Genomic DNA, 23,283 nt, shown 5'->3' with positions numbered 1-23,283 from the left:
TACTCTCATTCCCTCTGTGTAGCTTTTCTTTGTTGCCCATTTGGACCACTGGGGCTTCTACAATTCTGGTACCTGTAGCCTCAATCTGTCTGAAAGGGGCCACTAGCCCCATCTCAGTGGCCTATTCTCAGCCTCCCACATGGTCCAGCAAGTCCTATTAACTCTCAGGCCAAGATCTGCCTAGAACTCTGCGGCCTGGAATGTCTGTATCCCATCCATGTGCAGGCCACCCTTGAACAATCTCTTCTCTGGTTCCCAGGGCTGCTTGTTAGGGTCATTCTTCGTGAGCAGCCAGAGTGATCCTTCATGCAGATCTGGATCACATCACAATGTCATTTACACCCTTTGCGGGACAGGGGTCATTTCTCCATTTGTGTGTTTGGAATGGGACGTGAGATTTCATTTCTATTGAAACACTAAAAGTGGAGCTGATGCCTGAGTTGGGTCAACATTTGTGATTTTTGTTTTACTCTCCCTTTGTCAAATAAGATGAAAACCTCCCAATGCCACCCACATCCCCAAAGTCAGATGACAGTGCCCCTCTCCCAACACCCTTGGCTGCTACTCACACTTGGTGTGCCTGTCACACAGGGCCGATGCCCGCATGTCACATAGCCGGATTGTCCCTTTGCTGCTGCTGTACACGAAGGTGTTGCAGTGGTGGGGGTGGAACTCTGCCGCTGTGATCACCTCTGTGAGCTCCTCCATGTTGGCTGGCTTGATGTCCACGATATCTGGCACAGACGAGTCAAGGAGGAAACCAGAAGAAGGACATGGAAACTTGGCGGGTTAGCAACAGCACTGTGTCCTAAGAGGGCAACGTGGTACCATTTGCCATGCCTGTAGTGGACGGACCCTTATTGGAATTCTTAGCAAAAAAGCAACTGGTACTGGTTTCAGGCAGATGAGGCTCAGGACTTTAAGAAAATGGGCTAATGTTACCTAGTAGTCAGAGGTAGCATTAGAATTCAGACCTCCTGATTCTTTTTTTTTTTTCCCCCAGTCCTGGGGATTGAACCCAGGGCCTAGCAAATGTTAGGCAAGCATTCTACCTCCGATCTACATCCCAGACCTCTCCTTATTCTTTATCACTGCTTTATCCTCCATAACTTACAGAAGCCATCCTTTCATGACCTAAGATACCTCTTCATGCAACCACTCTTAAATGTGCCAAGTTACAAAGAACTTTTGTTTTCTACTTCATAATCATCATTAAGGAAGAGATTTGGGTTTCCATAAACCACTCTTAGATTTATTATCTGTCCCCGACCTCAACATTTTCCTCTCTGATTAAGATTTATACCTCCATTTTAAAACCATACAGTTGTTTCTGGAATGACACATTTGGCCTTCTGTTTATGAGAGCAATTCAGTGGCAACAAGCACCTCCTGCACCGTGTTTGGGATGCGTGAGGAAACAGGTTTCTGTTGATTCCTTTTCAGTCCTACCAAAAGCTTGGAAGGCACCTGACTGAGATGGACATTCTGTCTGAAATGCTGCAACTCCCTACAAAGGATCAGGCCTTGTGATGTTGATGCTGCCACACAGTAAAATTGGCCCAAACAATTCCCGCATTTCCCAGACTTCAACGTGTGTGTGACGACGCCTTTATAGTTTTCTCCCTATCATGTGTGTGTCATCGGGTGGTAATTTTTACTCACTGGGTTTTCTTCAGATTGCCTTTAAATACGATGACCTTTCTCTAAGAGTGCTCATTCAAACCAAGAGTTTAATGATATATGTAAAATAAATGTATAACAATTAAGATGAAAATGTCCCACAAGACCCTGTTACACATTATGGGAAACAAGGCACTGAATCAAGAAGCAATAACTTGATACAAACCATCTAGGGATGGATAAAAACCATCTTTTGTTTTCAGTAAGCAAGTAACAGGCTTCTCCCTAAAGTGTAGATAGGGAGACAAGCAAATGTGCTGATATTTCAAATCCTGGTAGCATGAACCAAGTAGTCATCTGCTGTCATCTACATCACCTATGCTCCTGTTAGAGCTTCTCCAACATGTAATTTGTTGCTTCAGTGGCTTTGTCTCTGGCTGTGACTCCTTCTCCCTCTTCAATTAGCTCTCACATATCCTGTTGAATTCTTTCTAAAATTAGCTTGAGACTGACCTAACATTACATTTTGGTATAACCTCCCCCACCCAACTCAGATGCAAATATCACTTGGGAATTCACAAAATACTACATTTTAACTCAATTTCTGCCAGAGTTATAAATATCACTGCAATCAGTACACACTTTGGGGGACTACAAGCTTAGGCTGCCCATGGGGAGGTTGCAGCTCCCATGTCCCCTCTGGCCGTCTGATCCTGGCCGTGGACTCTGTGGCCACGATGTGGAGAGGGGTGAGAGAGGTCTGTGTTCAGCTATTGTCAGATTTCATCACCCTCCAAAGAGAGCCTTGCCATCTTACGGTACCAATGATTATGCTTCTCTTGTCCCAAAATAGGGGCAGAAAATCTGGTGTCAGCTTTCTCAACCTCTACCATGTAGCTCTAAACACAAGCCGAATGGGAAGGGATCTTGATACAGCAGAGGGAGGAGTCACAGTTATTTTTTTCCTCATCTAAAAATAAAGCCCTGAAGTCAGGACGTATGAAACACAGTGCCTAAACTGTCTATGAGCATCCTCCACCAGCAAGGACACTTGCACGGGGTTTGCCTGCTGAATCTGCTTAGGGCCATGGCTCCCTCCCCCAGCCTTGGCCACCACACCTGCCTTTTCAAACACCCTCCATCCCCAAGCCCTAGGTTTCCTTCTCCTCCACGCCCGAGGCTTGCTTTTGATTTGAGCACTTGTCAGGTTTGACTCTCTGGGACTTGGATATAAAGTATGACTCTAACCTTCCTTGTAATAACCTGTAATCCCAGCTACTCAGGAGTCTGAGGCAGGAGGTGGCCAGCCTGGGCAACTGAGTGTGATCCTGTCTCAGAAATAAAAATAAAGAGCTGAGGACACAGCCTAGAGCTTCCTGGGTTCAGTGTCCAGCATGGAATGGGGGTAAGGTGGGACGACAACAACAAACCCTGTTGATAAAGGTGAGGAGAAAGACCATAAAAATGAGCAACAGATGTTTGCCAAATATTGGGCCTGTCCCATGCTAAGCACTGTGCATGTGTTGTCTCACCTGCCCCTCAGCTCAGCCTTACAAAGTCATACTAGGAACAGCCCCATTTGACTGATAAGGAACTAAGATGAATCACTCAAGTTCATATGATTCTTACAGAGTCCAGCTTGGATTTGGACCTGAGCTCGTGCAATTCCAGTGTCCATGTTCTGGGCCACAATGTCACGTCCCCTCTCCCGAGGAGGGGCCGCACCACGCCCATCTGGCTCTTCTGACACAACACTCATCCTGAGGGCAGCTCATTCTCTTCTGCTTTGGGCCTGTGTCCTCCTATTCACCTGTTCCTTTGGTGAGGGCATTTTCAAGAACCAGAATCTTTATGTACTATGATGTCATAGATTTTTGGACCAGAAGTTGGGACAAAAATCTGACAAGGGATTCTTGGCTTGTCTTCTAATGGAGAACTTGCTGAGTTTTAGAAACATACTTGCAAGAGTCTAATTGCTAACCATTCAGTGGCTTATGGGGAAGAGTGGAGGAAACTTCACATTGCCTCCTCTGGAAATCTCCTGCACCCCTTCAGCCCTCACAGTGTTCTGTAATTCCAGCATTTTTGCCCTTTGCGTCGGGAAGGAAGGAGTGGAGAGATGAGCACTGCATGCCCCCCTAGATGACCTTGTACATGGAATGATACATTCTGACAGCCAATTTTTCTCCTCTTTATCCATAGAGCTCTCTGTCCGAATTATTTCCTTGTTTTCTCAAAGAAGTAAGTGGCAAATGCAAAATATAGCATTAGATTCACAGCTAACATACAACATTGGCAGCCAGCAGATTGCTAGTAAATTAACCCTGGGGCTTGACAGATCTGTTCTTTGTGACCCCAACTGCTTGTGGCATTCCTTATTAATGCTAAACCCGGGCAAATTACCTCTGCTAACAAAAGGGGTTAATCTGGCTCTCTGGTGGGACTCTGGAGGCAGCTCTGAGGACAGCAGGGGCACAGCCAGTCTGGAAGCTGAGCTCCAGGCTTGGAAGGCAGAAGGTGAGGGTACTGCTGTGCCAGGCAGTGGCCTAAGGCATCATTTAAAATAATAATTGAAGACACTGGGAGGTCACCTCTTTAGGGATCAGTTTCAAACAAATAAGAAGCCAGAGCCATAAATTATACCGTGGTGGGATGAGGAGCTGGAGAGGATCATGGCAGGATAGTTAGGGGGTGTGAAGCCATTCAAAAATCATTTCCTTAATCTAAGATTAGAAAATCCAAGCTTTATAAAAAAGACTACTGAAATATTATAAAAGGAAAAGATCGACAGCAATCTAAATATAAATATAAGGAAGTGGTCATATGAGTTTTAATCTAACTCATCATTGTTTTGGTAGTGATATTTCCAAGCCAGTAAAAAACCCACCATATGCAAAATTCTAACTCTGGTATAATCATAAGAAGACCTAAATTTATACCCTGAAAATAATGATCTGAAAGATGAAGCACTGAAATGTTAGTTTTACCAGGATGGGTTGATGACTAAGTGTTTTTCCTTTTATTTTCAATGATCAGTAGCATTTCTGCCTTTTCTTTTAATGCAGTTATAGCTTTTTAAGATGGAAAAAACTTAAGACAGCTGTTATACGCTTATTACATGGTAAATGAAGAAGGTTGGGTACAAAATGTATACTTTGGTCTGACCATAACCTCATTTTAAAAAGCCATATTTAAAAAATCAGAGTAAGGGCTGGGGATTTAGCTCAGTGGTGCTGCCGCCTGCCTTGAAAGTGCAAGGTCCAGAGTTCGATCCCTAGTACCCCCCCCCAATATCAAAGTAAGAGAGAGAGGAAGGAAATACAGCTGTATCTTGTAGAGTGATCAGACCCTAAAGTCAGCATGTTAAGCTTTCCCTTAGCAACTGGGCTTCACTCATTCAGTTATTCTTTCACGTATTATACATTGTTCTCAAAGACCTACAGCCTGCCAGTATTCAGGGTACAGGGGAAGTGATCAGGCTGACTGAAAAAAAACTGGCCTAGCGAATCTCCACTTTTGGGGGAAAATGGTCAACAATCCAGGTAAAAAGTATAATGTATAGTATTTATGATAATGATAAACACTGAGCAGGAAAATAAAGCATGGAAGAAAGAATGTGTTTGTGTTATAAACTGAACAGAAGACAGGTTCCTGAGTAAACCAAGCATTTTTGAATTTTTTGCTTTTCTTCTACTCCTTTTTTTCTTAATATGGTTGAATTAGCTAGCATTAAACTAAATTATGATGCAAAAAACTGGACATTTTATTTCATTTTTCCAAAATCTTTACCATGAATACATACTATTAGATACTAAAATAATAAAAAAGCAGCAGTTTCACTGACTTAGAATCATCCATGAGAGTTGAGGGACCAGGAACTTCATCTTATGGGTTAAGTTCAAGATAATATTGTTATGATTTAAAAAAATGGGGCTAGGAGGCTGGGATTCAGTTTTGATTCTGTCTCTATCTTTCTGAGAGAACTTGGGAAAGTCACTTTCTTTGAGTTAGTTTCAATTTCTTTGCCTTTAAATGAATTGAATCTTATTCAAAGACTAAGAACTTGAATTATCCAAAATATAATAGAGAAAAAATATTAAATGATTTTTCTTTTGGACTGAATCTCTTTTTCTGAAGAAAGTATGTTTTTCTAAGGACAGTGTCTATATACACTGATTTGCTTTGTTGGCTTTGAGGGCTGCTGACTTTGCATAATTCTGTTTCATCACTGCTGATTTTGCTGATACTGACAAGCTTTTCTCTGAGTCCTAAGCGAGTCAAGCATCGGAGAGGCAAGGAGAGCCTCTTTCTGAAGGGCTGACTGTTATAAAGCTTGGCCAAGCTGTAGGGCAGAACTGATATTTCCCTGGGTAAGATCACCCCCATGTAAGAGCAAATGACTGTTAAGTCTGATAATTATTTGGAAAAGAAGGTGGCAAAATAGTTCTATCTTGGCCATGAACATTGAGTGTATTGGGTTGAATTTCCTTTTGGTGACATGACTTACTCTGAGGTCTTTTTTTTTCTTTTCCAAGGTCTGAATTTAATCTTTGGATATTAAGAAATGATTATGAAGCACTCAGATTTTATTAGCTGAAAGGATGTGTGACTTGATAAGGCACTGGATATCTCAAAAGAGGACCTTATGGAATATTATCCTCTTAAGAGCTTAAAAAAAGCCAATGTGCAAACATTCATGGAGTGTTTGCCAACTGCTAGGCTCAATGTGAGGGCTGACAGAGACACATGATGCTATATTAAATATGTAGTGAGCCTCAAAAGACTTTGGGCTTTCCCTTTATGACTGAGGGAACACTTGAAAGGCCCATAACCATAAATGCTTTTCTACATGTAGGGGGAAAAGCCTGAAATTCTACTGCTATAAAATTTTCAAGTCAAAGGCCTACTCAGGTATGACTTTCATTGGGAAGCATTTTGGCCTTCTTTCAGGATCTGTTCATCCACAACTCCTTGAATGCATCTGTGTAAGGATGCACCTCTAGGAGAACACTTACTACATATTATATTTGACTAATTTGTAATAGGGTAATATAGTAGGTTTTACTAAGAGTCATAATAAGAGAAGCCTGTATTTTAATTATGTGACCAATGATGTAGACCTGAATGATTCTGAACCTGTTAAGTCATGTGCAATAAAGAGAAAGACAACTACAGGAGGTGGTATGTGTAACATACCTACTACTTGATACAGGCTTAAAAATTGTTAGACTCATCTTTTCTAATATGGTCACATAATTATCTCCTTTTGTTCCGATGCTCACTTTGATGGCCTTGTGCTACGCTAACTTGGTTAGGCTCAGATACTTCCCTTGGAATTCTCTTTCTACTACGTTTCAGGTTAGATGGCTACAAAGATAGTCTCTCTAAAGAGTGGGAGGCAAAAAGAAAGTGACCATTTTGCAGCATATATACACACTTCCTAGTTATTCAACCAGATGTTCAACTAGGTACTGCCTTAGAGGATTTTATCAAAGGCTTTAATCAATTAACTCTAACTGAATCAAAAGGGAAGTCATTTTAAATTCATTATTTAAAAGGCCCCCAGGGCTTTTTGGTCTGCAAGTTGCTCTTCTTTCTCCCTGAATCTTCCATTCTGACTGTCACCTATGGAAAAGCTGCAGCTCATGACACTGGGGTTCCAGCTTGCTTGTGATTTCCTCTTCCTGGCTGCTTGTAGACTTTGGACTTGCTTAGCCATCCACATAAGTGCAGAGTGGAATAAGTCACCCTTGCTTCCTCATTTTCTTTCTCTACATCAACTCACCTCTCTGATTTCTGCTTTTCTGGTTGAATTCTAATTGCTCTATCTCAATCCTCAAGATTACGAGGCCATGATATCAGGGATGTACTTTTACTCTTCATGCCATCTGTAGTTCATATAGTAAATCCTCAGCAATGTTTGTGGCTTCTACTTTAGTTCATTTTTGTGACTTAGCAGCCTTTCTGTAAGCAGTTTTAAAATACAAAAGACCCACAGTAGATTAAGAGACCAAGTTGTCTGGCTTGTACAGTGTGAATTACTTAGCCTTCGGTTTTTATTGGAGAGAACAATATCCAAGCACAATAGTAGTAAAAAAAAAAAGTGGGATGGGAAAATTCTCCACATACTAATGGCTACCAGTTATTAAACCTGCATTCTTTGCTAGGTGCCCTGCTTATTACTTTAAACATTACCTCATTTAATCCTTGCAAGAACCTTATAAGATATATTATCACCTCTATTAACTGATGTAGAAATTGAGGTCAGAGAAATAAATAAGTTGTCAAGGTTACACAGATTTTATAGGATGAAGCTGGATTCAAATCCAGTGAATCTAACTCAAGTCTGCAGACCCACCACTACCAAGCTATATTGTTCTAAGGAAGATTAAGAAATCCAAGAAAAAAAAATCTGCATAGTTCAATTCTTACCCTCTCCCCATGAAAACATGAAGCTCAAAGGGAGGAGGAGTCACAACCCTCTGGGACTAGCCTCTAACATTAAGGATTCGCATCCACACAAACAAGACACCCAGCTTGGGAAAACCTGCCCTATTCCTTTTAATGTGGGAAAGACAGGGCCAACTTGGCACACATGGGCCAGTACACCGAGTGTGCTATTAGAGGAAATGTTCTTATTTTACACTAAATGCCCAGTCTGTACTTATTTGTACATTTGATCCCTTGGCAGGATGAAAGCCACTGAAGCAATAAGGAGAGAAATTGATTCAGCTCCCCCGCAAACCTGCCTGGCAGAGTCCCATTGGATTAAAAAGAAAGCAGCTGTCCATGGTACTAGGGGCACTAGAGGCTGGAAATCAAGAGTGTATGCGCTGCCGAAGCGAGCACGTGGAAACCAACAGTATGTGATCCCGTGATAACTTCAAGTGGGCCTCAGCTCAGTAGACAATTGAAATTGCTGTATGAAGTTACTAAGATGAAGTATTCTGGATTGCAGTTGGTTCCTTCAGAAAAACCCTCTGAATCAGGCCCAGAGATTAAACTTCTACAAAGCATGGCTTCAACCAACCTCCCCAGCTTTGCTTACACCATGTTCCTCCTCCTTCCCTGGGTCCACTACTAGTGGCCTTCTGCAAGTTCCTCTAATATGTCATGCTCCTTTTTGGCACAGGACATTCGGACATAGTGGACAAATCTTGCCAAATCTCTCTGTTAAGTCAACACATCTTTGCTCTCTTTCATAATTCAACAGTCAGCTGCTCAGTAAAGCCTCTTTTATCCTCTAGTCTAAAAATACATCATGGAATTATACTCCCTTTCTTTACAGAATTTATTTCAACTTACAACTGCATGGTCATCAGTGTGATTGTTTGATGCATATCATTCTGAAAGCAGGACATTTATTTCTTTTCACTTTTGTTTCCGCAGGCTTACTGTAGTGCCTGGTTGCTCAATATGTAGTTGTTGAGAACTGTGCCTGTAGTTTTTTACTTGATATGGATCTATTTAATAAGGGCCTCTGTTGGACTAGGTGATAAACCAGGTCAACTCATTGTTAGTCTGATGAAAAAGAGATCCTGAGTAATTCAGAGTTTTCATGGAGAAGTAGCATTTTAAGAGCCATTTCTATTTAATGAAAAATAGGGCTTCTTCTTGTCCAAGAAACTTACTAATCCAGAAATGGGTTATTGTGAACCTGATGCATTAAGACCAAAACTCATGTACTTTGAGCCAGGACCTGGGTGAAAGGAGAAATCCATGAACAGAAGCCATAAGATTTAGGAATGGCTGCCCTGATCTAGCTCTAAAAACAATGCACTAGACTTCTGACACCCAAAATATCAAGTAACTAGGGCATACAAATCAACATCTTGCAAAGAGTATTCAACTGTAGAGCCAAGGGAAGAGTTTAGAATTGGGAAGATGAGCCAGATAATGAATTCAACAGGATGGGATCCTCCATTCTAACATTTGCCTTTTCTAGTTTTCTTGTCCTTTCAGTAATAATCACGATTGTATTAGTCCCTGTTTACTGATCATTTACTTAATAAGGTACTGTTCAAGCATGTGTGCACACAGACATGTTTGTGTAACTATTACAACAGTTTTTGATAGAGTTTCTTTCTAAAGATAGTGAAATAGAGAAATAGACTTGGGTAAATTAAGAAACAGGCAGAAAGAGGCAAAGCTAGGAGACAACTCTATGCTCACTGGATTCCAAAGCCTGAGTTTTCAGCCATTATCCAATATTACACTGAATGTTATGCCTGGGAGTCATGACTTTTTTTTTAACTATGTCTCCAAATTATTTGACTTGATATTTAATTAATGCTTTACATTTACTTACTTTGTAATCTTTTTTTGAAACAGGTTCTTGCCATGTAGTTTAGGTTGGCCTTCAACTCACAGTGATCCTCCTGCCTCAGTCTATAAAGTACTGGGATTACAGGCATGTGCCACCACACCTGGCTTTACTTTGTAATTTAAATTGATTTTACAGTTATAGTAATCTATGAACTCATAGTATTGATACGATAGTTGTGTTTTCTAACACTCACTGGAAAATGTAATTATGAAAACAAAAGTGTTCATGTATTGCTTGGAAGCTTCTTGCTTCCCACCCCAGTGGTCCTACACCATGCTTTAGGGAATTCACATTATTTTATTCTAAGCTATATTTCTTCTGTATCCATGGTAGGTAAGATACATAAGAGAAATAGTTGCTAAATAACTCATGATGTAAGACGTGCCTGGTGGTTGATATTTTTCTGAGGCTGTTTTGAAAAATGGTCACCTCCTACCCAAGGGTGGCTACACTTCAGAAATGAGAAGCCAAAGGGTCTCCATTGGTACAGTGTTAGTGCTCAGGGCAGTCTGGTTGAGAAGAACTCTATGGGTATCAGTTATCATCACCCTCATGATGACAATGATTATTTTACATATGGCCGCTTTAAGGGTGAATGGTACGGCCTCATTTGTATGCCAGCATCTGGCAGGCTGTCACACATGTGCAGAATATAGCCTAAACTGCACTATTAATATATCCCCTTTGCATTCTCCCCAAGGCATCTGTCTCCCAAAAGGCCTAAAGAAACTTCCCTCCTCCTTGAAGGCCTGGAGGCGAAATTCAGAAAACATGTTACCTAGCCTGGGAAAGCAGAAGCTCAGAGTGACAGGCAGCTGAGCTGGAGCAGATTTCTGGCTCTTGGAATAGATATAAAGAAGGAAAGGAAATCACCACCCACACTCATTCTATTAGCAGCTGCACTGCCTGGCAAACTCTTTGGGCAGGTTTTCCCAGGCGCAGACAGTATGTCACGTCTGTTCTGTGATCAACAAAAGATGCCAGCCATAGTCCTGATGGTCAGTGTCTCCAAATATATGTCGTAACTGCTTGTACCTGATTAAAAATACCTTCCCTCACAGGCCTTTGGGGACTACTGCACATTGTCTGGGGCGGAGACTAGGTAGCCAGGTACTCAAATCTGGACCTTTTCTTGGGCACAGAGGATGCACATCCCAGCCTATCTTGCAGTTAGAGGTGGCTGAGTTCCAGCCAAAGGAATGCAAGCTATTTTGGGACCTGGCTCCCAGAATTCTTTCATGTGTGGTCCTCTATGATCTCCCTTGTCATGCTATAGACAAGCTTGGTGACATGGGAGCTTCAAGAGCACAGAGGGAGGCCTAGGCTCTAAATTATTGATGCTTGTTGGTGGAATTCACCAACATTGGACTTTATGGGAGAAATAATCTTTTAAGAGTTTGATCCACTATGGAATCGATTTTATATTAGAATACCCAGAGCTGTAGTATAACTCATGGAGTTAAATTTCCAGGTTGGGTTTCCTATTCAACTGTCGATGGGATGACATCTGAAGTTTTACTACTTCAAACCCAACGGATGCAGTCAACTTTCTACATGCTGAATGTTGCACGCCATGGAATGAAGCAACGTATCATCATCTCTGCTTTCATAGCATTCACCTTCCAAGATGGGAGAGCGAAGAAGGTCCCACTAAAAATGATTTCAAATATGATAAACCCTATGAAGATAGCAGATAAGGAGTCCCTGATAGCTTGTTAGGAGTTAGTGGGAGAGAGTGCCTCCGCGGAGATGACACTGGATGCGGGCCTGAATAATGACCTGTAGCCAGCCGTGTGCAGCAGGAGGAGGAGGCAGCAGACACAAAGCATGGAAGAAGAACGTTTAAGCAGGAACAGAAAAGTGACTGCAGCAGTTGGCTAAAGCAGAGTGAGTTAGAGAAGAATGATATGACAGGGAACCAAAGACGGTGTGAAATCACATCGTCCAGGATAAGTACCCTGGGTGTTAACTTCAGCAGGAGGCTGCCAGAGTGTTTTTAGCAGGAAAGAAAGGCACATGACACGTTGAGAGGTTCACTCTACTGGGTAGGAGAGTGGGCAGGGGAGAGGAAATGGTGGTTAATAGCAGCCGGCTGGGCAGGGGTGGGGATGGAGAGATCTGAGTGGATTTGAGATCAGCTTTAGAGAAAGCATTGACAGGGCTAGTAGCTCGGTGGAGACGGGGTGGAGGGCACTGGTGAGTGCAGGAGAAGAGTTAATACTGACTTGTAGCCAGCCGCTCTAGTGGTGAAGCCGTGAACTGGTTTGTGAATGACAGTGAAGAATTAAGCTTCCGAAGGGACAGGGCACATAAGCACTCGATAATGCAGGGTCAATACAATGGGGTATGAATACTGCCACGGACAGGAATTTTCTTGACTTCTCTAATTTTTAGTTAAATGGGAAAAATAATATTTACAGGACAGGTTGTTATGTCAAATATATACTTGAGAGGCAGAAATAGCACAAAAAGAAGATATAATGACAACTTGGGAACTGACGTTCTTTTGGATGTGGATGTTGGTTACAGGAATGTTTGGTCTGTGAAATTTCATCCAGCCGTACAATTATGCTATGTACACTTTCCTGTGATAGCATATCATATCCTTCAGCAGAGGGTCAAAATGAGATACTGTGCTTACAGTTGCTAATGCAAGTAACTCCACAAGCGGCAGTCCCTGTTATTTTCATTAATGTAACAGCAAATACCATCTCCTGTACCTGAGGCCCGTGTTGTACTCACAAATCATTTATGAACCCTTTAGCAGAGGACACCTAACTGGACTCTAGGATTTTACCTTACTGTTGGTAAAGTCACATTAAAATTTAACTCATGATACATAAATGACATTGCATGAAATTACTGCTCTGGAATCCCAGTCCAGAGCTAGTCCCGGGCCTCTGTTTGTAACTCAGTGTTTACCTAGCTTCTCTAGGATGATGGAGTCTCACAGGTGCCATACATCTCAAAAGGGAAGAGTTCTGTGCAGGTTCTAGGCGTTGTAGCTGTAAACATATTTTTCTATGTTCCCAGGGCCTGCTCATACCTGAATACTCTTGATTTATGCCCATTGATTATTGGCTGCGGGGAAAGGATACTAAAACTCTGATTGGTTATTTCAAAGTTCCATAGGTTGATCCTCAGGTCATCAGCCGACATGTAGGTTTCGTAGTCACTGTTGACTGAAATGGAGTTGATGTGATACGTGTGTGCGTTGGCAAATACTCTTCGAGGGGCGGCCTCCACCATCAGATCCATGGGTCTCAGGACGGGCACCTGGGATGCAGGAGAAACAAATCACTCAGCATCAAAGCTCTTTGCTCGGGAGAGAGCGTGTGTGTTTACACCCGTTATTACCACACGTGAAAGCACCGCAATAGTACAGAAGCTTGGAGTCAGAGAAGCCACATGTTGTTCCCATTTGCTGGGGGCCCCATTGGCTTTGGTCCTTTCCTAAAAGCATCAGCATCACTTGGTGTTGATTGGAAATTTCTTTCTTTCTTTTTTTTTGGCGGGGGGTACTGGGGATCGAACACAGGACCTTGCACTTGTGAGGCAGGCGCGGTGCCACTGAGCTAAATTCCCAGCCCAACTGTCCCAGTTTGGACAATAAATTATATGGTTTCCCAAGGTATTTGTTTGTTGGGTGGCTGAGTAAGAGTAAACACTAGTGTTTTGTTCTTGGCAGGTCAGAGACTCAGGCAGCTAAATGATTTCCACATATGACTCTCTCTGGAAAATATGAACAAAGACACAGAACTCTTCTGCCTCTTTGAATTCTGGGTAAATTGGCTCCTAAAAAAATGAGGGAGGAAAACAAACAAAACCATACAACACAGGTGCAGTCCTTTAATAGAAACATGAAAATAACCAAAAGCTATTTTTTTTCCAAGCAAATCATCACTTGCAACTGAGCCCTGGCTGATTTGATACCAGGTGGTAGATTAAGACTTCAGCTTTTGGACTGGCTTCAACCCAGGTGGTGAAGGCAAGCAGCTGAAAACAAAGACTGAATTTTGTGAAGTGCAGTTGCCTCAACAATACAACCTTGCAGAAAACAGAATTCCCCCACTCAGTCTTGAGGGAGTTCAGCTCATATTTGAGTTTCTAAGTGAAATGAATGATTCAGGGCAACAGAGCTCTAGACAAATATGATGCTGGGTCTCTTGGAAACAGAGACACCCTGTGTGCAGACACAGAAAATGTCAGGGGTCCACCAAATGCCCAGAAAGGGAAGGGAGGGAGAGCATATGCGGCCGCAAGCCCAGCCATGGATAATGCTGCTGGAGCACACGTAGCCTGTAACCCTGGGATGCCAGCACCTGGACACCTGGACTCTGAGTGAATTCATCACCAGCTCACAGGCTGGAGACCCAGCCAACAACCTGCTCCTGCAGAGCTGTGGTGTCAGTACTTGAGATGCAGCAACTGCTTGATTATGAAGGGTACTTGCGGGGATTTGTCAGGATGGTCGGCCCTCTGCTTCACTGCCTACCCTCCTCTCTCGGCAACATTTGCTGGGCACCGCACAAAGTCCCTGGGGACCCAACCGGTAAGCCCGTGACACCGGGCCTGCCGTCACATACCCGGTGTGCCAGGGAGGCAGACACAAAGTAAATCACCTCCTAATAAAATGGGGTAAATGACCAAAAGAGAGGATATAATTTCCAGGAAGGTTTAAATAGGGTGAGAAGGCCCAGAGGAGCTTTCCTGAGAGGTAAGAAAGGGTGAAGTTGAGGACGGCCAAATGGGGAAGGAAGAACGTTCCACACAGGGAAATGGCGTGAGCACGGCCTTCTCACGGGGTGAGGCAAGAGCAAGTGACCCACGGCTTAGGGCAGCTGACACAGAGAAGGTAACGGAAACCATCCTGGGGGTGAGGCGTCAGGGTAGACAGGAGGCGAGCTGTAAGAACGAGGTGTGGCATCAGCCCCCAAATGGGAAGAAATAAAAGGATTTTCAGTGGCTCCGACATGATCAAGTGCAGGTTTGGATCAGTGCAGTCCAGAGGGAGACCAGAGAACAAGGGAGAGGATAATGAGGTGGAAAGTTTAAGGAGTTTAAGGAGAAGGTGCGTCCTGCTGAACGAGGCTCTGCCATGGGCATAAAAGTGATTTTAGTCCTGAAATGTTTATTGGGCATTCATGCAGCACGAGGCTTTCTTCTCCCACCATCTCAGATAATTCTTTCATTATGTCTCTGAAGTAGGCCCCAGCACAAAGTCCTATTACACAGAAAAAACTCAGGCACAGAGAGACTGAATCACTGACTTGTGCTACCTGGCTATGAAAAGCACAGACAGGATTTGATCTCAGGACCCGCCTGGATGCAAAGCTAGCCCAGTTCTCTCTGCCGCTCCACACACAGTGTCACATAGGATAGGAGGTGACAGATGCCCTGTAAGTTGCCAGGGAAATTTATAGAGTAAGTGGGATCATTGCTAGTAATAGCTATGGAGGGGGTCACGACGGTGCTGTGGTGAAGAAGCCTCAGTCAGGCGCTGAGGTTCTCATAGTGTTTGAACAGGGCATCTGCTCTGCGTGCTTCCAGAAACAGGAGCCACGGCTCCAGGGTGTCACCAAGGAGCTCCCCGCCTGGAGCTTGTGAGTGCTGCCTGCTCCTCCAGACCCCCGTGGACGCCAGAGCTCAGAGCAGGCTCCCAGGGCCACAGAGGAAATGCAATCTGCAAGGCTCACTCGGCCCCAAATTCTTCCCTGGGCCCCTTGCAGAGCTGTGCAGTGTCTGCAGAGCGTCCCTGTGGCTGTGCTGACTCGGACCTGAGCGTGACAGCGAGGATCAAGAGGCAACACCAAGAGGGACCTGCCAGCCCGCGGCTTCCGCTTAATGTGACGGGCCTGCCTGCTAATTCAGGCTGACATATTCCATGACGTACCGCGTCGTGGGAAGGGGCTTTGTGCAGGTGCCTAGGGACGGGAGCCTCTAATGCTTTGCCCAGATAAGGCTGTGTGTGAGTGTGCAGGGGGTAGGGTCGGGGGCAGGATGAATCTGCTCGAGGTAGTCCGGCTTCATTCCTGTGTCCAGGTCAAGGCTTGTTTGCAACCCTACGATTTCCTACTATTTCCTTCCCTCGCAAGAAGAACAAGGGAAGTTTGGTGGTTCAAGAAGGATAAGGGACAAATCAGGGAACCAGGCTGAGACTGTTTCCCACTTACTCTGGCTACATTCCGCCTTCAGGGCTAGAAAGGGAGAGGACTTTGCCACTATTTCCCCGGAGTGAGGTACCCTCCCTGCTCCTCTGGCCCGCCCACCCCCGAGGCTTGATGAGACCCAGCCTCCCAGGAGCCAATCTCACTTGGAGAGGTTCCTCTTTGCCTGACTCGCTGGAGAGGGGCAGGGATGAATTCAGAGAAAGGGGTTGGGGAGCTGGGGTCTGGCCTCAAGCAATCTGCTTTCTGAGTGTGCACACTTAGCCATCGTTGGACACCAAGATATAGAACCGACTTTTCTGCAAGTCAAGAGTGGCCGAATGTCAGTAATTTCATGTGGCTCAGCCCAATACTTTGGAAAGATGCTGTGTCGCGTGATTGTGACCCTGAAGCAGGGAACAGCTGGTGTGGATAGGCCTTAGAGCCTCCACCTAGGTGTCGTCTGGTCACCATCTCGTGCATCTAAGAAAACACAGCAGAAAGCCTTTCAGTCTGGACCTCACCGCTTCATTAGTCTTAGTAATACTGCAGGTGATCAAAACCTACAGCGACTGTTTAAATAGATGATGAACCTCAGAAAAAGACACGTTGCCATTAGGTTCCCTCAAAATCCTCCCTCTGGCGCTGAACATACTCCTTCCATCGTTCTCGGTGATGTGTCTTTCTGTGTAACATGTTACAGGTTTGACTCTTCACTGTATCTGCTTGGGTTTGCCGTACTATTTTTGCCGAAAGAACTGTTTCTGTGCGAAGGAAAGATTGAAAACGAGCAACCGCCCTGAAGGATACAGACGAGGACATTGAGACCCTCGTGGGGACAGCGAAGTACTTAACCTTCCTGGGCCTCGACTTGCTCATCCACGCAGAAAGGAACATCGCATGTGCTAGACAACTCGCTGGCGAGTTGCCCCAGGGCTTTAAACACTCTCCGCTGTCACTGGGTACAAGGACAGAGGGGTGTCCCCTGGGTGTGGCAAGCACAGCGAGGTTTCTGCCTCCTACCCCAGTCATCTTCTGCCGCTCTCCCCATCAGCCTAAGCCATTCTTCAAAGGCCTCACCGCCTGCCTTTGTCAAACAAAGCCAGAACCAGATTGCATCCGAGATCAGGTCAGGACGTTTCAGTTCAGTTAAATCTTCTGCCCCACCCGCAGCTGCCGAGGAGGCTGTGCTACCTGGGCAGGGGGAGCCATGCGAGCAGGTGCAGTGGGCTCTGCGCTGCTAGAACAGGGTGGGTGAGCCTCTCTGGGCCACTCCAGCTCATCTTCCCATGCTGATTCCTCAGAACAAGCCTGGAGGCCGGGTCTTGCCTGGATACCCCGTCAGATTACCGTAGTGACCCAGTGAGGTCTGAGCCCAGAGAGCCGCCCGCAGCTAACCCAAAGGAGGCTTTCAGGGGAGGGAGAGGGAGAGGGAGAGGGAGAGGGAGAGGGAGAGAGAGGGAGAGAGAGAGAGAGAGAGAGAGAGCGAGCGAACTGTTCCCAGAGTGCCAAGTGCCTCACTCCCTCACTTCACCCAGGCCTCTGTCCCAAAGTCACTGCTCAGAGAGGCCTTCTGTGCCACCCACCTCAAGCTGCACACCCTCTACTCTGTCCTTGCACCTAAATGACAGCGCAGAGTGTCTAAAGCCCTGGGGCAACTCGCCAGCAAGTTATCTTACACATACAATGTTCCTTTCTGCGTGGATGAACAAGTCGAGGCACTGGAAAGTTAAGTAATTTGCAGTCACACTGCGATCTGAGGCTGGGCAGGGACTCAGCCTAGCCCTGTGTTCCAGGCCCTGGGAAAACACCCTCAGAGGCTTGGAAGAGAGGCAGGTGGGCAGACCTGTCGGCAAGGGGGCGGCCTGATCTGCCAGAGAGGCCCAGGCAGACCTCAGAAAGGAGAGGATGCTGGGCTTTGCCTGGCTCAGGACCACGGGAGCTCACCAGGCAGGAGTGGGGTGGGAAGGGAGCTGCACTGTATTTAGAAGGCCAGGAATGCACACGGCTCACAGGGGAGAGGCTGTGGTGTGCAGGCGTGCAAGGCTGTGCTCTGCTGGAAGTAGGGGTAGTGATTTGATTATTCACTCAACAAACACTTATCCAATTTCTTCTCTCCATCAGACATGTTCTAGGGGCTGGGAACACAACAGTGAGCTCTGCTCTTGTGGGTGTCAGTTCTTCCACGACTATGAGCTTGGACTGGGAACAGGAATGGCAAAAGGGGAATGAGCTGTGTGATGTGAGGGGCCGTGGAGACCTCTCTGAGGGGTAACATTTGAGCAGAGACCTGAATAAAGTCCGGCAGGGAGCCCTTGGCTCCCGAGGAAGAGCATTCTGGGCAAGGGGAGCAACGTGTGCAAACACACTGAGGCAGGACTTGCGGAGACTTCTGGAGGAGCCGCGAGGAGCTTTCGGGGCTAGAGAGGAGTAAGGGAGAGGATCGGGAAATGTGGGAACAGTGGTCAGGGTGGATCAAGGATTTCACTGTGAGTGTGAGAAAAGCTGAGGAACACGCCAACAGCTCCCACCCACAGCCATCTACAGATGCTGCCTCCTCTGTCTGCTGAGCGATCGCCTCCTCCTCACATCTCCCTGTGTCCTCTCCGTTCCTTCCGGCGGGTACCCACCCCTTTCTGGTCTTCCCCCTCCTCCTCCTCCCCTCTTATTATTTTCCCTGTCTCTCCTCTCGGGAAATGCCAGATCAGCTCTGACTTCCCAGAACCCATTTACTAGCAGAAGGAATGTGACTGTCATTAGGCTTCTCTGGTGACCACGCTGGCCGGCGACTCAGCTGCACCTGAGTGGGGGCTGGCGGTGGGTTGTGATCCCTGCTTCAGAGGCGCACAATGAGAGCCGAGCAGAGCCGGGGAACACAGGAAGCCCCCCAGGCTCTTCTTTAGAAGACGTCTATGGAGATGCACAGCAGGGAAGGGCTGGAGGGGAGGACTCTCTGCACCTTCACCAGCGACTTTTCACAGAGAAAAACAACAGCTGTGTTTACCATGGCAACCTGCAGCACCCCTGCACGGTGACAGATTCAGGGCAAGACTCCGAGAGCAGGCATGGCCAGACAGGAGATAAAGAACAGAGAGAAGATGACATTTTGGGGGGACGGTGGGGGCTCGTCGGCAGGAGGACGAGGAAGGATTTTAGCTTTTTGCTAACCATCCGTCAAATCACATGGAGTTCAGCAGCAAGCCTCTGAATACCCTGCTTGTTAAGTACAATCAACACAATCAACGTTATGGGGCCTTTTGAAAAACTGCGCCCAGTGCTGAGTCCCCATCAGCTCCATATCCTTGTTAGTGTTCCTTCCGCAGGTGCTTCCCACCCCGTCCCCAGATAGCTGAGAGGACTCCGTCCGTGTTCAGACTCATGGAGTGCGCTGGGGTCCTGGGGTTAGGCGGGCTTCACGCCATCCATTGGGATGTGCATCTGGGAATGCTTAGACCCTACACAGATGGCAGACAAAGCCTTCAGCAAACATTTATTCGCTACACAGAGCATCCTTAGGAAGCTCAGGGGAAACAGACAATACACAACTCCTTCCTCTTTTTTGGAAGCAGAAACCAAGGCTGTTTAGTTCAGGAAAGAAAACGGAGGAGCGTTAAAGTCCCAGGAGCCCGCCTCTTCCTTGGAATAAACCCTTGCCCTGGAGTCTGGGAGCACAGGTTTGTGGTGCAGGATGGAACCTGGCCGGAAGCTACTGCTCTCTCTCGAGGCACTGAGTGGCAAAACTGTCAGAGAGATTTCCACATCCCAGCCTCCCATCAAACTCCACCTCATCCCTGGGCTTCCTTCAGGGGTCACCTTTCCTGCCCCTTCAGCAGGTTTAGAGAGAAAACCAACAGGTGAGGCGCACACAGACTTCACTTTCAAGGAGGAGCAAGGCATCTGATAAAGTGAGAGCCACTGGACCCTCCTTATTCCAAAAAGAAGGAGTACACTTTGCAAAGCGGTACAGCTTGGGGGATGCAGCAGCTGTTTTCAGTCCAGGCACCGTGTTCTAGGGGTTGGTGATGACCTCCCAAGCTGTATGTGGAGGTTTTAAAGGAAACCATTCCTCATCTCTCACTTCCATCCTAAATCAGATCCTCTCAGGAGATAACCGTACCCTGTGTCGTCCACTTCCCCTTTGTGAAAGAAAGAGAACTTTACCCATCCTGAATATTCAAGACTCAAACGCTCCTGGGAGGGACACTTGGATGATACTATTAATCAGGGCCCCATAAATGCTTCTACACCAGCTTGTTAAAATATGCATTTCTAATAAGTCTAATAATTAGTTGTCAGAATTATATTGCTTTGGTGTATTGTGTTCTATTGGTAACCACAGTATGAGTAAAATCCAGAAGACAATTGTAAACTCTAATAATCATATATTTTTAGGGGAAAAAGAATATCTATCTATATTCATTTTTAGAAATGATAAAAAGTGCTTTTAGCATTTATTTTGGACAAGTGCAATAAAAGCACATGCTTTTAGCTCCTCTTCCCTGAGAATGTTCACTGATGGCACTTGTGACTACAGCTCTTACTCCAGCATAACTCATGGATCATAGCCTGTGACAATTAACTGATGGTGTCAGCTTGTGTAAGAAACACCCAGCTAAACTGGATTGAACAGTTCTGGGTGTGACGAAAGGGATTTACTGAAGGCAGAAGGGAAAGGAGGACGGAAGGCTCACTTCTGTTTCTTCAAAGGAGCTCCAGTCCTCACCTTCACCTTGCTTGTCAACTCCTGCCTTCTAACACAAACTCTTCCGTCTTCTGGTGCGGACCCTTAGCCCCTAGCACAGAGCCTTCAGCCTTCAGATACAGAACCACACGAGACACTACAGTGAGCTCCAGGTCTTCACCTAGATCCTTTGGATCTCCAACACACAGAATGCCTTTGTGCACTTTTCCACATCTGACTCAGTGGGCGACCACTGCAAGCCAATCTTGGAAATTCTCATATATTTGTATATCTTGGATTGAATCTGTTTTCCTAGTGAGCACTGACTGATACACAGTCCTGACCTTACTCCCAGAGATTGCCATGAAATATCTCATACTAGGATTAGAGGCAAGTTCTGTTTAGAAAGTCTTATATTTTATTTTCACATTGAAAACCAGTCAGATTTGCTTCAGCCCCAAAGAGTGCATATTTGTTTATTTATTTTTGGTACTAGGGATTGAACTCAAGTGCAGAAGCAGTGCCACTGAGCAAACTCCCCGGCCCACCAAAGAGTGTGTTTATATAAAATTAAATGAAAACTGGCAGCAAGCTGTACTTCTTTTTTCTAAATAGGAATTGGGTTAGAGAACTTGTTCACATATTTTTTTGATGGGCACTGGTGAATATCCAGTTACAAAGGCACTTAAGATCTATTGGCTGGATTAAAAAAGCGATTAACAGTTTTGTTTTAAATTGTCAGTGTCTAAAGTAACCTTAGAATCACGTTTTCTACAATTATTTAATATTATAATGTCCAAACCGAGTGGTCTACTTAGAAATGCCCAGAAGGATAAGTAGCTTTTCAAAAGTCTTCTAGGGGTCATACAAACATACAATTTGAGGTTGGAGCGTGTAACAGGAATTTTGGTGTCATACACACCTGCGCAAGGATCTCGGATGTGCCATTTACTGGCCATGTGACTTGGGCTTGTTACTTCATCTTTGTCAGTACTGGTGCTCACTTTCATAATGTGGGACTTTGTAACTCAGTAGCACTGCAAAAGCCTACCTGACACAGGGCTTTCTAACTACTATCTAACAAAGGTCCATTTGCGGAGAACTGGCTTGGTGTTAGGATAACGCTGAGCAGTTCACACACATCATGATACTGTGTCTTCGTAACGACCTTCAGAGGCAGATTCCCGGTGTTACTTCACAGATGTGGACCCTGAAGGGCGTGCGGTCATGAAAATTGGCCAAGGTCATCCAAGCACTAAAGGACTAGAGAGTCCAGCTCCAAGCCCCTACCTACCGTAAGGCTGCATTTAACTCCCAACGGTAGAAGAATGGTCATTCTGAGAGATTGCCTTTTTGGACTTTTTCTATTGGTTATGAGTTTTATAACTTCCCTGGCAACTACCCGGGGAATCCAGTCACAATTACAGAATTTAGCACTGCTTGGGAAAAGTGATTAGTAGAATGACTGGTCACTGGGAAGCAATTAACTCCACTGAAGGAAAAAAGAAGCTGAAAAATTCTTCTGATTAGGGGTTTTTCAAATAGCTTCTGTCCTCATTGTCATGAAAACCTTGAACAATATGGACACTCATCCAATTATCAAATCAACCTGGGGGCAGAGCCTGGCATTATGTGTACCCATTATTAAAGGGTAATTCAGTGTAACAAACCAAATTGAGTATGTACAAAGACTGTCAAATAAAATAAACCACTAACAAATTAAATTACACTCCATTTTCAGCGGGAAGAATGCCAGTCATTCTTCATTTTAAAAAATACGCATCTTAATTCTGTTTCTAAAATCATGAAAAGAATTAAAAGCCTCTTGGGCTGTCTATTGTGAGTTTGTTTTTTATAGATGCATCTCTCTGGGTCCTGGGGCATTTTTCCTCAGCGAACTAATGGAGCATTAAGCCTCACTCTGGTCAAAAAACTTGCTTCCTGCATAGATCAATGGTGGATGGAGTTCAAAATGCAGCAGTGTTAGGTTGGCTCCGGCTGACAGTGACATACCAGAGCTGTTGTTTCCAGAATGAGCTGCCACTCAGCAGCACCCTGCCAACGCCCCCAACTGGGAACCCTATCCAAATAGTATAATTTTAAGATTTCCCTGCTCACACACTTCAGCAGCCTCAATATGTTCCTAATTTCTTCCTTTACTGGCTTTGTCATATAAATTGAAATATGCCCAAGAGGAAAAACCCCTTTGGACCAAGTCAGGCTTTGTGTTTCAAGGTTATTAAATATATTAGAATTACATTTTTTTCATTTGACAAACATTTATTAAGTGCCAGTCACTGCACTAAGTGGTATATGTGTACAGAGTGAACAACACAGTATGCTGAGAAACTCAAAGTCTAAGCTTAACATTCATGTTTCAAGGCAAATATATTGTTTTAAATCATCACCGATGCTATACAGGATGTATATTATTTCATGAAAGAAAAAAACTGGGGCCCTAATTTAGACTGGAAGAGTAAGATAAGTTGTTTTAAAAGAAGTGAAAAATG

The 23,283-nt window shown here is 45.0% G+C and overlaps 1 protein-coding gene across 7 annotated transcripts in view; it reads right to left on the bottom strand.

Annotated features, from left to right (window-relative positions):
* Positions 1-23,283, bottom strand: part of Ppp2r2b (protein phosphatase 2 regulatory subunit Bbeta) — a 508,455-nt gene that overhangs the window by 39,051 nt on the left and 446,121 nt on the right. For all 7 annotated transcript variants that reach the window (XM_010627064.3, XM_010627065.3, XM_010627066.3 and 4 more), the window contains 2 exons: positions 13,045-13,222; positions 570-734 (listed from right to left, as the gene is read on the bottom strand). In XM_010627064.3, coding sequence (XP_010625366.1) covers positions 570-734; positions 13,045-13,222 — 343 coding nt within the window. The remainder of the gene's footprint in view (positions 1-569; positions 735-13,044; positions 13,223-23,283) is intronic.

This window comes from Fukomys damarensis, unplaced genomic scaffold (genome assembly GCF_012274545.1).
Source record: "Fukomys damarensis isolate Sample0158 unplaced genomic scaffold, DMR_v1.0_HiC HiC_scaffold_3, whole genome shotgun sequence".
Lineage (NCBI taxonomy): Eukaryota > Metazoa > Chordata > Mammalia > Rodentia > Bathyergidae > Fukomys > Fukomys damarensis.
The sequence above is the reverse complement of the archived record's forward strand: the minus strand, read 5'-3'. Positions and strand labels throughout refer to the sequence as shown.